This window comes from Phalacrocorax carbo, chromosome 16 (assembly GCF_963921805.1).
Source record: "Phalacrocorax carbo chromosome 16, bPhaCar2.1, whole genome shotgun sequence".
NCBI classification, from domain to species: Eukaryota; Metazoa; Chordata; class Aves; order Suliformes; family Phalacrocoracidae; genus Phalacrocorax; species Phalacrocorax carbo.
Window position 1 is genome coordinate 13,214,455 of NC_087528.1, and position 14,870 is coordinate 13,229,324.

The 14,870-nt window shown below is 46.3% G+C and overlaps 1 protein-coding gene across 1 annotated transcript in view; it reads right to left on the reverse strand.

Annotated features, from left to right (window-relative positions):
- Positions 1-14,870, reverse strand: part of LOC104047038 (dynein axonemal heavy chain 9) — a 143,710-nt gene that overhangs the window by 62,045 nt on the left and 66,795 nt on the right. Inside the window, exons 18-21 of the mRNA XM_064466991.1 lie at positions 13,569-13,733; positions 11,028-11,168; positions 6,995-7,165; positions 4,987-5,109 (exon numbers count right to left, since the gene is read on the reverse strand). Of these exons, the coding sequence (XP_064323061.1) occupies positions 4,987-5,109; positions 6,995-7,165; positions 11,028-11,168; positions 13,569-13,733 (600 nt within the window). The remainder of the gene's footprint in view (positions 1-4,986; positions 5,110-6,994; positions 7,166-11,027; positions 11,169-13,568; positions 13,734-14,870) is intronic.

Consider the following 14,870-nt stretch of genomic DNA (forward strand, 5'->3'; position numbering starts at 1 on the left):
TAAGGCAACCAACAGCCAGGTTGGGAGAAATGGACAACCTTGCATGCACACAACCACCTTTTCAGAAGTACCAACCAAAATGAAAGCTTTCAAGCTAAGTACTGGGAACACAGAGGGTGAGGAAAGTATAACATACGGTAATGAAGGAAATGGAAAAAAGACAGAAAACCTCATTAAAAGTGAAAGAATACTTTTGATTTCTCAAGAGATCACTATATGTACCTGCAAAAGACAGGCCTTAGAACCCAGACGACCAACTCTATTCAACACCAGAGCCAGGGACTCAGCAAAGGCACTACTTTCATTAAATGGTACAATTTTCTCCCCTTCCTGCTTTTAACTAACCCTTCAACGACCCAGAGGCTGTATGTGCACTGAGGCTAATGACTGCGTCCTTTGCTAGCATCTCCCCTTGCTCCAGAGCTCACTAACATGCCTCTCCACAGGGCTGCACAGGTACTACTTTTTCTCCCACACAGGTTGATGAACAGAATTAAGTCAAGCTCAGAGCAGTATTTCTTGACCTGTACTTAGTTTGAATTCAACTCCTCTTTCAGGCCTAAGGAAGCACGCATTAAAAAGCCAGAAACTTACTTATTTTTTCCAAGTCTATCAGCAGGTCTAATAAAAGATATTACCCTTCCCTACACACCGTGCCCTTCTGGACAGGTGCAGGGGTTTCTTCATTCGATGGTAAATATTGAGCTTCTCCAGCACACACATTACAGCAAAAAGCTCTGTGAAAATTTTACTGAACTTTTTTACCGAAAGAAGCTGGAAAACTAAATTATAACTGTGTGTCAGATGCTCTAGCATCACAAGCTGCACAACTGCAAAGGACTATTAGCCTATATATGTTATTAATGAAACCACAACAATAAATAATAAGCCAAGTCACACTGGGATATTTGCATGCCCGGGGTCCTCAACATTTAATGAGCTTTCCTTTGAAGATAATGTGCCCAAAATGGGAGGCACAGAATGGGCCACAAATATCAGTATTGATTTCTTTTGGCATTTCTATCTTGGTCTGATACGCCTGGCAAGAGGACCACTTTGCACAGGAGCATTTTCAATGTTTCTGTGAAAAATTAGCAGATTGCTAAATTCCACTTCGAATTTGAAATATGAATCTGAAATGTACTTTGCTCAAGCTTTGTTGAAGAAACAATTTATTACAGCACTTAATCTTCCTGATGAAAGAAAAGGAGATTTCAGCCTGCTAATAAGATGTATAGAAGCCATGACTAATTAACCTAATTATAGCAGCCTGTGACAAAATGCGATTGTACTAAAACCATGCCTCAAGTAACTGGAGTTGCCAAAAACCCAAAGGCTAATAAACCAACACAGATTAATAGAACATAAACACTAATAAAGTTGACACCAGCCATACTATTTATAGTAAAATCAATACTACAATCATCACAAAAGATAACCTAAAGAGTATTCGTTACCTGATAATACAGAATTCACTATCTGAAAATCCTGAAATGCTTAAAATTAATGCAGATTATTGACCAGTGACTGCAGCTCTTTGAGATGTGCAGTTCATGGGGACAGCGGACGCACGCTGAGGCTGAAGACACCTGACACATGCAGCACACTTGGACACGTTTCCATCCTGCCATCTCACAGGTCAGCAAAAGGGAGTGCAGAGCAGCATCTTCTTGCACTCACATAGTTTCCATCTCAAGCGAAAACCCCGAGAAAGCAAGCTGAGTGGGAAGGGCTCACCTCAAAGAGAACCAGTTATTGCAAGGCAACTTCAGGTGACGGTACGCTCTCAATTCCTGCCTACCTCCAGATAAGTCTCCAGCTACTCCACCCACACAAGAACTACATGATAAATACCCAACACTGCATCAGTTTTGGATGGCTGGGTGCAGGCTGCTGGTGGGGATGAAGCTGGGGCACGTAGTTGAGGAAGGGGCAAAGACCTTGTTCAGTGATGCCACTGACACTGTTCGAGCTATGATGAGTAGAAGTTCCTTACTGCTGGTCTCAAAGCAGGTTCTGACATGTATGCTGTGTATTTTGACACTCTATGCACATAAAAGCCTGTTGTCCTGGGTATGTCAAATAGTGATGCAAGTCTGAAGAATGAATGACTGGGAGTTGATGTTCCTTCTGGTGTTTATGACCCTGAGCTGGCAACTGTACCAACTTCATCATAGTAGTAATGGAGTTGCAACAATCACGATGAAGCACATGGAAAACACGAAAGGCCATTTCACACACATTGAATTGTAACTGGCCAGGACAGAAGGGATCACAGAATCCCAGAGTGGTGGGGGTTGGAAGGGCCCTCTGGAGCTCATCCCGTCCCATCCCTGCGTGAGCAGGCACACCCAGAGCAGGGGCACAGGACCGTGTCCAGGCGGGGGGTGAATGTCTCCAGGGAAGGGACCCCACAGCCTCTCTGGGCAGCCTGTGCCCCTGCTCTGGCACCCGCACAGGGAAGGGGTTTGTCCTCATGTTCAGGTGGAACTTCCCGTGTTCCAGCTTGTGCCCGTGGCCCCTTGGCCTGGCGTTGGGCACCGCTGAAAAGAGCCCGGCCCCATCCTCTTGACCCTTCAGATATTTATAGGCACCGATGAGATCCCCCCTCAGCTTTCTCTTCTCCAGGCTGAACAAGCCCAGGTCTCAGCCTTTCCTCACAAGGGAGATGCTCCAGCCCCTGATCCCCTTGGCAGCTCTGCACTGGCCTTGCTCAAGCAGTTCCCTGCCCTTCTTGAACTGGGGGGCCCAGAACTGGACGCAGCACTCCAGGTGTGGCCTCACTGGGGCATCATCTCACAGAGAAGAAAACTCACTGCAAACTTAGAAGGTGTCTGGAGAATGTACCACCTGCAGGCAGGACTAGCAAAGGCATCCTTGGGTACTCCAAGAGGAATACATTTCCTAAGAATCAGAGCCCAAAACCTCTGAAACCTGTGGTGGAAGGAAGTTCACCTTCCAGAGAAAATTTAGAGGACTGAAGTAGAATCCTAGAATCACAGAATCATTAGGGTTGGAAAAGACCTCTAGGATCATCAAGTCCAGCCACCAACGAAACACCCCCAGGCCTCCTAAACTATGCCCTGAAGTGCCACGTCTACACATCCTTTAAATACCCCCAGGGACGGTGACTCCCCCACCTCTCTGGGCAGCCTGTGCCAGGGCCTGACCACACTTTCAGTGAAGACATTTTTCCTAATATTCAACCTAAGTAGAAAGAAGCTTTCAGTGCAGCACACTCCCCAGTAGTGAAGAACCCAACCCAGAAGGACTCCAGAGGAACTGAAATGCACCATTCACCCTGCATACCCCCACGCCAAACATGGGCAGGGACAGAGCAGAGTTGGAAAACCCTGAGATTTCAAGCAAGAATATGTATGTACATCTACAATCCATACAGACTGCACGGCCCGAAGACAGAATATGCTGTTGCAAAGCACGTATTTCATAGGCTTGGTGGCTGAGTTCCCCTGATTATGTGTGTTGACCCTAAGTGTGCACTTAATTTGTCTTCAACTGAGAAACAAACATAAAGCTGCTGCTGTCTGAACAGCGAAACACCAGCGCTGAGCAGAAGATGATTAAAGAAAAGCTGTAGAATTTTTTTTTAATTCCTCCATTATTATGGAAATATGCCTTTTAGAGGAAGAACAGGGCTGATTTAGCGAGAAGTTCTAAGCTTATTTTATAGCTGAAAATGGGATTGTGACATTTTCAACATAAGCTTGGCCGCGTGCATGCGCAGAATGAGGCAGAGGCCCCATCCTCACTGCCAGTGAAGAGGCGGAGGTGGCAACTCCTGGTCAGGGCAGACACATCTGGCATGAACTGTTCCGTGCTGCCACTTGAAATCGCTACAGGTGACCTGGGTTAGAAACATCAGCTTCATTTGACTGCGGAACTGCAGCTCCAGCTCTGTGCTACCTCGAAAGACAGTGTTTGCCGAGTGGAGCACGGTCTAGCACGTGCTTGCCTGGAAAGGTATGTGGCACCATGAGCCACGGCTCCTGCAAAACCCTGGAAATCTCCACAAAACAATACAAACAGGAAAAGAATATAAAGAATATCAGAGATGTCTTGGGCCTGCATGAAGATATTCTGTCTGGTCCCCCTCCAGGAACGAAGCACATTGTCTGTGCAGCACGGTGGAAGGGAGAGAAGGGGACAACCCAGTGTCCCGATGAAAATCTAAGAAGTATCCCAACGAAAACAGGATGTCTTCCCTCCCTACTTCACAGCACCAGAGAAATGTCCCATGAAAGCAGCATGTTATAAATAAAACTGATCCTTTATTTATGTTATAAATAAAACTGAGCCACAATAAAGCAAAAGATACAATCTCGGGTCCAGCAAGGGGTGAATGAGCCTGCCTCATTTGAAGAACATTTGGACCCCTTCCAGAAAGCAAATCATACCCTGCTGAATCAGGTTCAAATCCAGCACAACTCGCATTTGTTGACAAATGGGAGCAAAGAGGGATAACTCACATCTCTTTGGGACGCTTTTCCTCCCCTCTCGCTCCAAACACATGGCGGCTGCTAGACCTCCTTGCGGCCATTACCGTACTATTTTGTGGGAGGTCTGTCAGCTGTCACTACTCTGTCCCCAGCACACCTCGGCACGTGGTGATATCTACCTTAAATTCCCACCTCCTCCCAAACACAGTGAAGATCTCCATGTCCTTTACAATCTATAATCACAAAGAACAGAGGAAATACTTATTTGTCTCTTACAGAGAGAGAAGCCTAAATCTCAGAGAGAAAAATCACCTTCTTGGGGACACACAGATCATGAAGTCATGAAGAGCCCACAAAGTCGGCCTTGTACCTACAGAACTCTCCATTTCTGTGGCATTTTTATGCTACTTCTCATGTATGGTCAGAACTTTGTCCACCAAATGCTGGAAGGACCAACCTGAGGGCTGCTGAAAGGCTTTTAGAGGAGACAAGGGATGCTGATATCACACAGTTCAAGTGAAACAGGTACCTTGATTCCTCCCCAGGAGTGATTAGACAGGAACTCCACAGGGCTTGTGACCCTGGTCTGTGCTGGGTATCTTAGTAGGAAATCCAGTTCTACTGTGTTGATTTCTTTATTCATCAGAAGTATCTGTAATTCCAAACAAACAAAATATCCTTGAGCAGCCGGGATACGGAGCAGCAATATACTCTAGCAGATTAATTATTCAGCTCATGTACCTGCCAAAGTGCGGCTAAAAATTACAGAGTGCCCCGTGTTGGAGGGGTGTGATGAAATGTAGCATGTGGGTGCTTTGGGTCTCCCCGAAAGAGAACCAGGAAGGAGTAGGGAGACTGGTAATGCGAGAGGACCAAAGTTTGGGAAAGCTTTGGGAAAAGTTTGGGCTGTGATCCAGGTTCATAGGTAGCACGCTGAGAAGCCCCTGCCAGCAGACACAGGCTGCGGGGTGTGCTGCAGGTCCCTGCGCTTGATATCGGCAGCTAGAGAACAGATAACTTTCTTGAAAGGGACAAGAGCGTGCACCCCTAGGGCATGCTGCCAAGGCCTCAGCCATCGCTCACTCCCTTGTTCGATTTTGAAAGTAAGTGGAGACACACTTCGAGTGTTTTGAAAAACAAACAACAGCAACAATAAAACCCAAACCAACCAACCAACAAGCCCCTTATGGCACATGCACCAAGAGAATAAGCAGGTCCCTGAGGTCTCAAACACTGCAGAGCACCCGGGATGTTCAGCTACTACCAGCGTTTTACCACTGCTGGTGGCTTTTTGGGAATACACGGAGGAAGACCGCCAGAGCAAGGTTTGAGGTAGTTCTGGAAAGCCATACATGTTCATGAGCCCAGCTGGGGCCCTGCTCCAAGCACGCTGCCTGATTTCTGCAATCTCAGGGACAAACTTCACAACCCTGAACACCAATTCTGGGTGGAAAAAGAGCAGTGCTGGAGCAGTGAGTTTGTTGTTTCCCTGTCACAGATCCTCAATCTCATTATTGCCTAGGGGCAATGGCATCTGCAGTGTGCCGGGCACCTCTTCCACCACTGGTGGTAACGAGGTGCTCAGTCCAAGAGCCAACTGCTTCTTTGTATGGGAGAATCCTGTGCCTCATCACCCAGCTGCCTCCACACACTGAAATTGTGCACGCTGGTTTTCCCGACAGCTTAAAATGACCCATTAACTATTTTTAATGCTTAGTGTAGTTACAAGCACAGTGTGTGCTACTTAAATACTTTATTTAGAGAGATATATTAGAAAATGTAGGTGTCCTTTGGGTCAGGATTTAGGCTGACATTGCAAAATACAAGCCGACTTTTTATACACAGGCAATTTATTAACTAAAGATATATTGTTATAGTCCATTTTTAATATATGTATGTGTGTGTGTATCTATATACTTACTTTCACTTTTTACACATAGTATTTTCTTATGTAGAATTAAAAAAAACCCATGGCAATCACTGGATCGAGGTTAACTAGACCTGCACAGTGTTCCAGCAGTTCAGACTTGGTTCCTATTTGCATTCTACACATCAGGCCATTTACACAGTCATTCACTGCACAAACTTAACAACAACTTCACACTTCATGCCAAGCGCTACTTATTGATTGAATCTAATTTCAGAACAGGGAAATACAACAGTCTCCTTGCTCAAATCATAGGCTAAAAATTATACTAACATACTAGACAAAAGACAGCAGCTATGTAGCAAGTGTTTCTTTTGGATAAGACCAATAAGCCTTCAAGACCAGCTTACTTTGCCCTTTTTTTTCCGGTCCTGCAAGCAGGTATTACTCTCTCAGGCAACCATTTGTCAGCATAATGCAAATCTAACACAGCGTCTGTGACTGTTATCAGCAAGAGAGGCAGAGAAGAAAATCGGTTCCCCAACCCTTGTATTTGCTGCTGTGATGCTGAAGGCCACAGCTGTGACAGTTTGCGCTTTCTCGGCATGCCAATATCTTTGCCTGTAAAATAAATCATTGCATACAAATTGCACGAAATGGTGATGTTTACCTGGAAGGTAACTTGAGCGGTGTAGGTCAATTTATCGCACTCAAACAGCCCCCGGGTTGTGTACTGGAACACAGAGAAGGTAATGCTGTCGATGAGGTTCAGCACGCGCACAGCGAGGCTCTCATCGGGAGGTGCCCTCTCAATGGCTTTCTGAAACACGATGCTGAACGCCTACATGGGGAGGCACAGAAGGACACCAGTGGGTTCTAGATGGTTTTTGCATGTCTGGGTATCGCCTGAAGTGCTGTAATAAGTGAAGCCAACCCAGATACTGCATCCCTGGGGCCACAAACGAAGCATCCCCATCTGCCCAGCAATGTGGCCCACCAGCTCCAGGAGGCGGGGAGCACTTCTAGACACCAGACCCTCTGCCTGCTGTTAGCTGCTTTCTCAGGAACGTACAGCCAGGCAGGGATGACATCCCCTGTGACACTGCTCTCTCTCGGGCTTGAGAAAGTAGTGCAGAGACAGGCTGACTGAACTGAGACACAATGGGTATAGGAAACATTTCTCTGACCACATGCGTGCTCTCACAGGCATTACACAGTCCACTTTCGCTGCAAATGTTGAGTCAAAATATAGCAGCATTCCCAGAGGGAAGCACACCTCCCATTTCACAGATGTTTCAACCTAGAAAAAAGCAATTCCCCTAAATAATAATAATAATAATTTAAAAAAAGGCCCACGGGTATTTTACTGTCTGGATTCAGCAAAGGACTAGATGAGAAGGGCAGGTAGGGCTTCATCTTGTGGAAGTGGGATTAACCGGTCAGTAGAGTCCCTTCGGGGACGGGCGCGTGCATCGAGAGCAATGCTGTTATATAAGATACCGAGGATTCTTGTAACCCCATTTTTGATCTAAATGAGAGAAGGCAAAAAACGTTCAGAGCCGTCCAAAGAAAACCCATTAGCAAATTATCAAACACAACTGGAAAAGATAAAAAAAGCCTAAGTCCTGATTAGCAATGCAAAGGCTCCAGACGCCGGGTCCCAGCTCATAGGAGATAACCAGGCCGATGCAAATTAATAACACCGACTGGGCAAGTCATGACTGTGTTGGCAGCATTGTTTTTAGGGTTCTACAAAGGAAAAATGATGCCTCAACAAATTAAAGTAACTTTGATACCTAATGCATTATTGAATAATTACAGAATGCATTTTCCTGCTTAACATTTCTTTAAATTGTGTTGAAACATGCTGCAGAGTAGGATATAAACTTCGTGTGCTCTAAATTATAATGGGCTTCTAGCTGTGGGGTAAGTATTTTAAAATCATCTCTGTGCATCTTTACACAACGTTTTATGATCTGTCATCAAAATTTATTAGATAAAAACATTTCACCCAATAATTTTCTATGTATTTATACACATTGCTAATATTAACTGGAAAATATAAAACAAACAAAATACAGAAGACATAGATTAAAGGTGAAACCTCAGAAACTCCTGTATCTATTATGTATGTGTAAGGAATGAATCAAAGGGCACCCTTGCACAAAAGATACTCTGTACATTTTCCTGGTAAAATTATTTCAACATAGGAGTCGTAGATATCAAAAAGAAAACTTCTTTGTGGATGAGGCTCAACATACTGAATTTTCTTCTCAGTTACTTTTTCCAGGTCACTTGTCAAGGTAAGAAATAATTTGGAAGAACTTCTAGACTAGGATGCCATCTCATTTAATCCTCCAACCCCCAAAATACCTTCCTCCTATGATAAAAAAAATGGTCTTCCACTTATTAAGACATTAAAACTGGAACTCTTTGATAAATACCCTGAAAGGCCCTTGGTCTCCACTGGCCAGACCTATTGAGACTACTCTGCCAAGGCAATGATTGTCTGCACTTTCACTGTTACTGCAGCAGGTCCTTAGAAGCTCCTCAGGGACCCAAACTTCTCCAGTGCGTTGGGCAGCACATACAGGGCACAAAAAGAGGGGACGCCTGCCTAAACAGTTTCAAAGATAGAGGGGTTGGCTTGAAAGAAACCTCTCTTCCCACCAATCAAGGAACAGAAAACAACTGATTAAGTGATGCCCAAACATGAAGCCAAGACATGACATACAAATTTCCTACTGGTCATATATTTCGTTCTAAAGATCTAGCTCCTCCTGGCAAGTGGAGTCTCAGCCTATTCACGGCTGCCACAAAGAGAAGCGCTGGTGTCCTGAAGATAGTCGAGAAACTCGGAAAACATTACCATGGTCTCATTCCCACGAAAGCTCCTGGCTTCCCACTGGGCTCTGCTGCCACATGGCAAGTGGGACAGTTCAGCCCCATCACTATGAGTAGTGACAATTACATTGAGATCAACCTGTCATTTTGGAAACGTTCTCCAAGTGTCCTGGTGAGAACAGCTCCAGGTGGGAACGTTCTGTAACGGAGGGACTTCATTCGAAGTTCTCCATGTAACACGGCCATGTACTACAGCACTACACTTGCTGTGCAGGAAAGGGCGGTCTATTTAGACAAGAAGAGAAGTAGCAAGGCCTTTGGAGCGCAGCCCCTTCGGCTATGTCTCTTCTACATTTAAGAGCACAGGGCAAGAAGCAGCCGCTCTCCCAGCATGCTCCCATTGGGGTGATCACACCAGACCATGAGCGTGCCTGTAGCCGAGACTGCCAGCGGCCACACTGCAACACACCCATGAATCCCTTCTGGACTTCTAGTCTAAGGACATTTCAGGCTGTAGGCTTGCCTGGCTGTCTGATGGCCACACACCACTGCGAGAAGAGCAGAAGCGCAGCCCTCCAGAGGACTCTTCCAGACCGCAGATAAGTTTGTGTGCGGGCCCATACCAAAAGGCGCTGAGTGTTCAAGTCGTGCACATACTGCCTGTTCCTTCACACCAACCATACACCGACACTAACCCAAAGTTACATTTCACACCGTGCTGCTGACCACCTGAAAGGCTTTTGGAACTGCGATGTAGGAAGCATCCAAGCTCCTGACAGCCCAGCTGCTTGGGACCCTTCTTGCATTGTAGAGCTGGACGTAGGAATGACTTGCCTTTTGTACAGAAGGTGGCAAGCAACCCCTGGTGATGTGGTCTCGGTGGGACAGGGCTGTGTTTAGGGAGTGATGCAGTGTTTTAATATTGCGTCATTTGGATTCAGGACTGTTTAAACTTCAAGGCCTTGGGTAATTGTTAAGGGCTGCGGCAATTCCTGTTAACTGATGAAATATCTGCACAGGCATTATGACCCTGATGACATCACAGATACAGAACCAACGTAAATATAAAGAAAAGATTAACTGACGGAGCAAGTGACTCCAAATGCGGTGCAAAATCTCTGTGCATAAATATATAAAATGCATAGAAAAAAGTACTTTGTTGGCTCTTTCCCCATATGATATCCTTTAAATCCATTGCTCATCTTGTTCTGCCAGGCCAAGGCTGCGAATATGGAAGACAGAACAAATGGCTTGTAAGGTTTTTCTTTGCAAAGCAACTTCCCGGATTTTTAGTATTAAAGGGTGCTAATGCATCGCTAAGTCAGACTGTCTTTCCACAAGACTTCAACTGCTTAGAAAGAAACCAAGCAAAGGAAAGAAAAACTAATTAAGGCCCCAATCTGACCACCTGCGGTGTGCCGACTGGCAAATTCAGAGCCGAGTAGTGACCCTGGCCCATGCTCAGTACTCAACACGGAGGGACCTCTTCTTTTGGCATTCAGACCATTCCTCACCAGGTCTCTGCAGGTGCTGCTGAAACTGCTTCCTCCGCTGAGGGCAGCAATGAACACGCTCTGCTCAGCGTTTGCAGCGAGTTTTGGACAAATCTTTCCCAACAAGCACTAAACACTACTGCAACAGAAGGTAAGAGTATGGTACGTAGACATATAAAGAAATAAATTACAGGAAACTTCCATAAAACCATGTCAGCGGAATGGTTTAGGTTAGATCTCCTTTTTGTCTGGGAGTGCAAATATCCCCGAGAGGCCCAATATGATGACTTCAAACCTGAGTAAGAGAGAAGCAGCGGCACTACCTCCCGCAGCCCTGCCATGGCCCACGGCTCATGGGGACAGTACCTTCAGGGAGAACTGGTACATGGGATGGATGGCATGGAGGTCGTTCATGGTGAAGTACAGCAGAGAGCCCCGCGCAGCAGCAGGCCTGTAGTGTTCTCTGGCCTCATTAATCTTGGCTTCTGTCACCTTAGACTGCTGGACCTGGGAGGAAAACGCAGAACAAAATTACTGTGAGAACATCTCTGTGAATTGAGTACGCAGCCCAGGGGAGGGTCGACATCTGCCACAGAGATGTCAGGCAAAGCAGTGGGCAACCCACATGTGACCACCGCAGGGACCAGCCCCTGCTCACCGAGCCAGGGGGCAGCCAGGCTTGAGCCACCCACTCCCAGCATCCCCCTTCCTCTGGCATATTCCCCATTTAACTGCATTTACCACCCCGTTGCCCAATCCTTTTGTTTTCCGAAGCCCCCTCCAGGCGTCTCACTAGGATCCCTGCTCTTTACTAACTGGAGTTGTTTTTCTCATCAATGAGTTTCTCCTGTTAATTGCCCCCCTCCTGTGCAGGTCATTAATAACACAGGGCTGAACAGACTTAGTGCTGCGCTCAAGATGGCTTCCCCCAAGGCTGAGAACTCCTAATTTATAAAGGTTATTTGCTGCCTTTCCTCACCAGCATTTAACGCACCCCTCTTTTGCCAGCCAGGTGTCTGCATAGCTGCTGCGATGGACATGGTGAAAATCTGTTTGGCAGCTACATCACCCCATTATCGTCTCAGTCCTGTTCATTCCTTCATTCCACTTAAGCAGCACAAAGTGACATTCTCAAGCCTCTTGGGATTATTTTAGGCTTTGGCTATGTACAGTCGTAAGTGTCTCGCAACACAGCCACATGCTGCTGAGCCAGTGCGGATCCAGCTGCTCAGCAAACCATGCAATGGGGATGTGGCGGAAAAGGGCTCAGCACACGTTGTACAAGCCAGCAGGGCATGACGGCTCCCACCGACGCGCACACCGCTGGGTCTCCCTCTGCCGTGACTGAGCTGGTGTGAGCACTGCTGGCTGGGACACACCTAACCTTCCCAACGAACCATGGTCTGAGCCTTAACCTGTTGTGTGTGACCAACACGTGTTGGGATCTGTGGGATTAGCCTGTCTGCAGGTCCCCATGAACAGGGATGGACTGTAATATCTGAGTCCCCCAAAGAGCAGCTTCAACATCTACTGCAGAAACAATCGTCTCCACTGGCCATGAATCACCTGTCTCCATCAGATGAGTCCCCCTTCTGGCAGCACCCATGAATCTCCACTGATTATAAAGGGAGCCCAGAGTCTAGCTTAGACTTAGGCAACTAACTTTTAGATGTCCCATCCCCAAAATGATTAATAAATCTAGTAAAATAAAAGCCAGAAGTGGGGAAGGCAGTTGCTTTCCATAAATAGAACAGGGAGGACTTCCATAGGAAGGGAAAATGTTGGCTGAACACTTTTCTGTGGGTAGACAGCTCAAGATCAGAGTAAGGGTAAGAGACACAGACCTCTAAGGGGGCCCTGAGACAGCTTTCTGGGTACGAAGCTCATAAAAACCAGGTGCAAACACCAAAATTCATCCCTGTTGCCACAGAGCTGGCAGTGACCAGCTTTACAATCACAACTTGTTTAGAAAATGAAGCACTTCAAGAACACCTACTTCAAGAAGGAGATGCCAAGCTTGCCAGGTCAAAACATCCCTTCAACATCCCCTTTGGGGGTTCAAGCAAACCCTTCTTAGGGAGCTGAATGTGCCTGATGTACCATGAATAGCTAGCAGAAATAATTCCTATTTTTAATGTGGAGGATCACGTAACTCCTTGGTCATTGGGGCTACAGCGCTGGGAAGTGAAAGGCAGTTCTAGCCTGACCCCAGCACGTGGGTAATTTATCCAGGTTTCATGGACCAGTGGGCTGGAGGAGGACAAGTGTGGGCTGTGAAGATGGGACAACTGCAGAGGGAAGCAGTTGAGAATGGCCATAAAGGAGTCCTATCGCAATCCTGGCATGGCAACCACACTTCCCAAGTTTCCTCAGTGGGAGGGGAAAACCACTGTGGATTTAACCAACCCCATCTAGCCAGCAAGGTGAACTGGGTAGGTGGCAATGCTGACACTGCACGGCTAATACAAACATTGATTTATACTCTAAGGAATGGAAGGATATGAAATACCCATGTTCTTGCAGATTTACTCGAGATCGCAAACTCGACAGATTCCAGTCCCTGGTCAGTACTAAAATCCAGTTTAATTGAGGAAGTCTGATGTATTTAGGATTACGCTGGAACAGTTTAAAGCTGCCTTGATACAGTGTGTAAATTTTATTGTCTTTACATCAGGCACTCACGTTTTCTCTTGGTCTTAAATAGGCCATTTAACATACAAAAGCTCCAAAGAACTCAATAGCCTGAAGCTGTCCAGAATGGAGAGCACTTCTATTTATACCACTTTCTATTCTCTACTCAGCAGAAGAGGCAGAGAGAGGCAGAATGAAGAAGTTACGTTCCACCCTGAAATCCTTAAAGATAACATCACACACATGCTTTTCTCTAGGCTATCGCTGGTTTTGTACCTTCTCTTCAATTTCTGCAGCTGTCTGTTTGGTGATCTCCAAGTTCTCCACCAACGTTGTGTCTCCCAGGAAGTTTCCAGATGCTGATGACAACCGAGAGAGCAAGTTGTCCTCTAATGTTTTCAAGGTGATTTTGAATCCATTCTGTTGCTTTGTGAGATCTGACTGCAAACAATAAATCCAAAAAGTTATAGCTACAAACCACGTGGTAAAATAAGGATTAAGCACCTTCACACGGGCACAGGCTTTGAACTGATAACTGCCAAAGTCCAACATTGCTTACTCCTACTCTCTGTGACTCTGGGGCATGGGCAGAGCTCTGGGGATCACTCCATGTCCAACAAGCCATCAACTCAGAGAAACCTTGAACAGTACAGAAAGTACCACGAGAACTGAGCCCTTTCACTAGGAATGTATTAAAAGGGTTGAAACAAATCAGGAGGAAAAGTCCTTCATCTCCCACCTCAAACATACAAACTGCATCTCTGCCTTAGAATCACAGAATCATTAAGGCTGGAAAAGACCTCTAAAATCATCAAGTCCAACCACCAAACCATCACTACCATGTCTCCTAAACCATGTCCTGAAGTGCCATGTCTAAAGGGTTTTTGATCACCCCCAGGGATGGTGACTCCCCCACCTCTCAGGGCAGCCTGTGTCGGTGCCTGACCACTCTTGCAGTGAAGAAATCTTTCCTAATAGCCAATCTAAACCTCTCCTGATGCAGACTGATGTCTTAGAAATACGTGTCTGTTTACTGAGCTCAAGTCAGCCTGGATAGTCCCTGCTGCTTCTCACCACTCCTGGGGAACTCTGCACTTGCCACTACACACCAACCCCAGTCACACCAGCAATGAGGGCCACGGGGTTAAAAACTGATGGTAAAAACAACAGGAAGGTCACTTAGGTCCAGAGATGAGCACAACACATCTCAGGCAACGTCTCAGCCTCACCTGATTGCTGCTCCTGTTTGTATTCTGGCCTCGAGATCTCGCTGGACAAGTGGCTTACTGTGCTGGAAGCTGTACATGCAAAGACAAAGCCCGCCTGCCAAAGGATTTGCAAGCTCAGCAAAAAGGTGGCTAAGCAGATACAGACCAGTAACAACCACCTCTTGCCTCAGGGGCAGATATTCCGAACTATGGTGCAAATTCTTCCAAATTCTGCAAAATGCCCCCTCTGTTCTCCCCAGACACTTGTTCCATTTCTCTCTCTTCTGCAGAAATACCCGGTCATTAATGCTGTTCAGTGTAGAAACAAAGACTCTCATCCAGCTCCTTTTTGAACGGATCCTCCAGAATA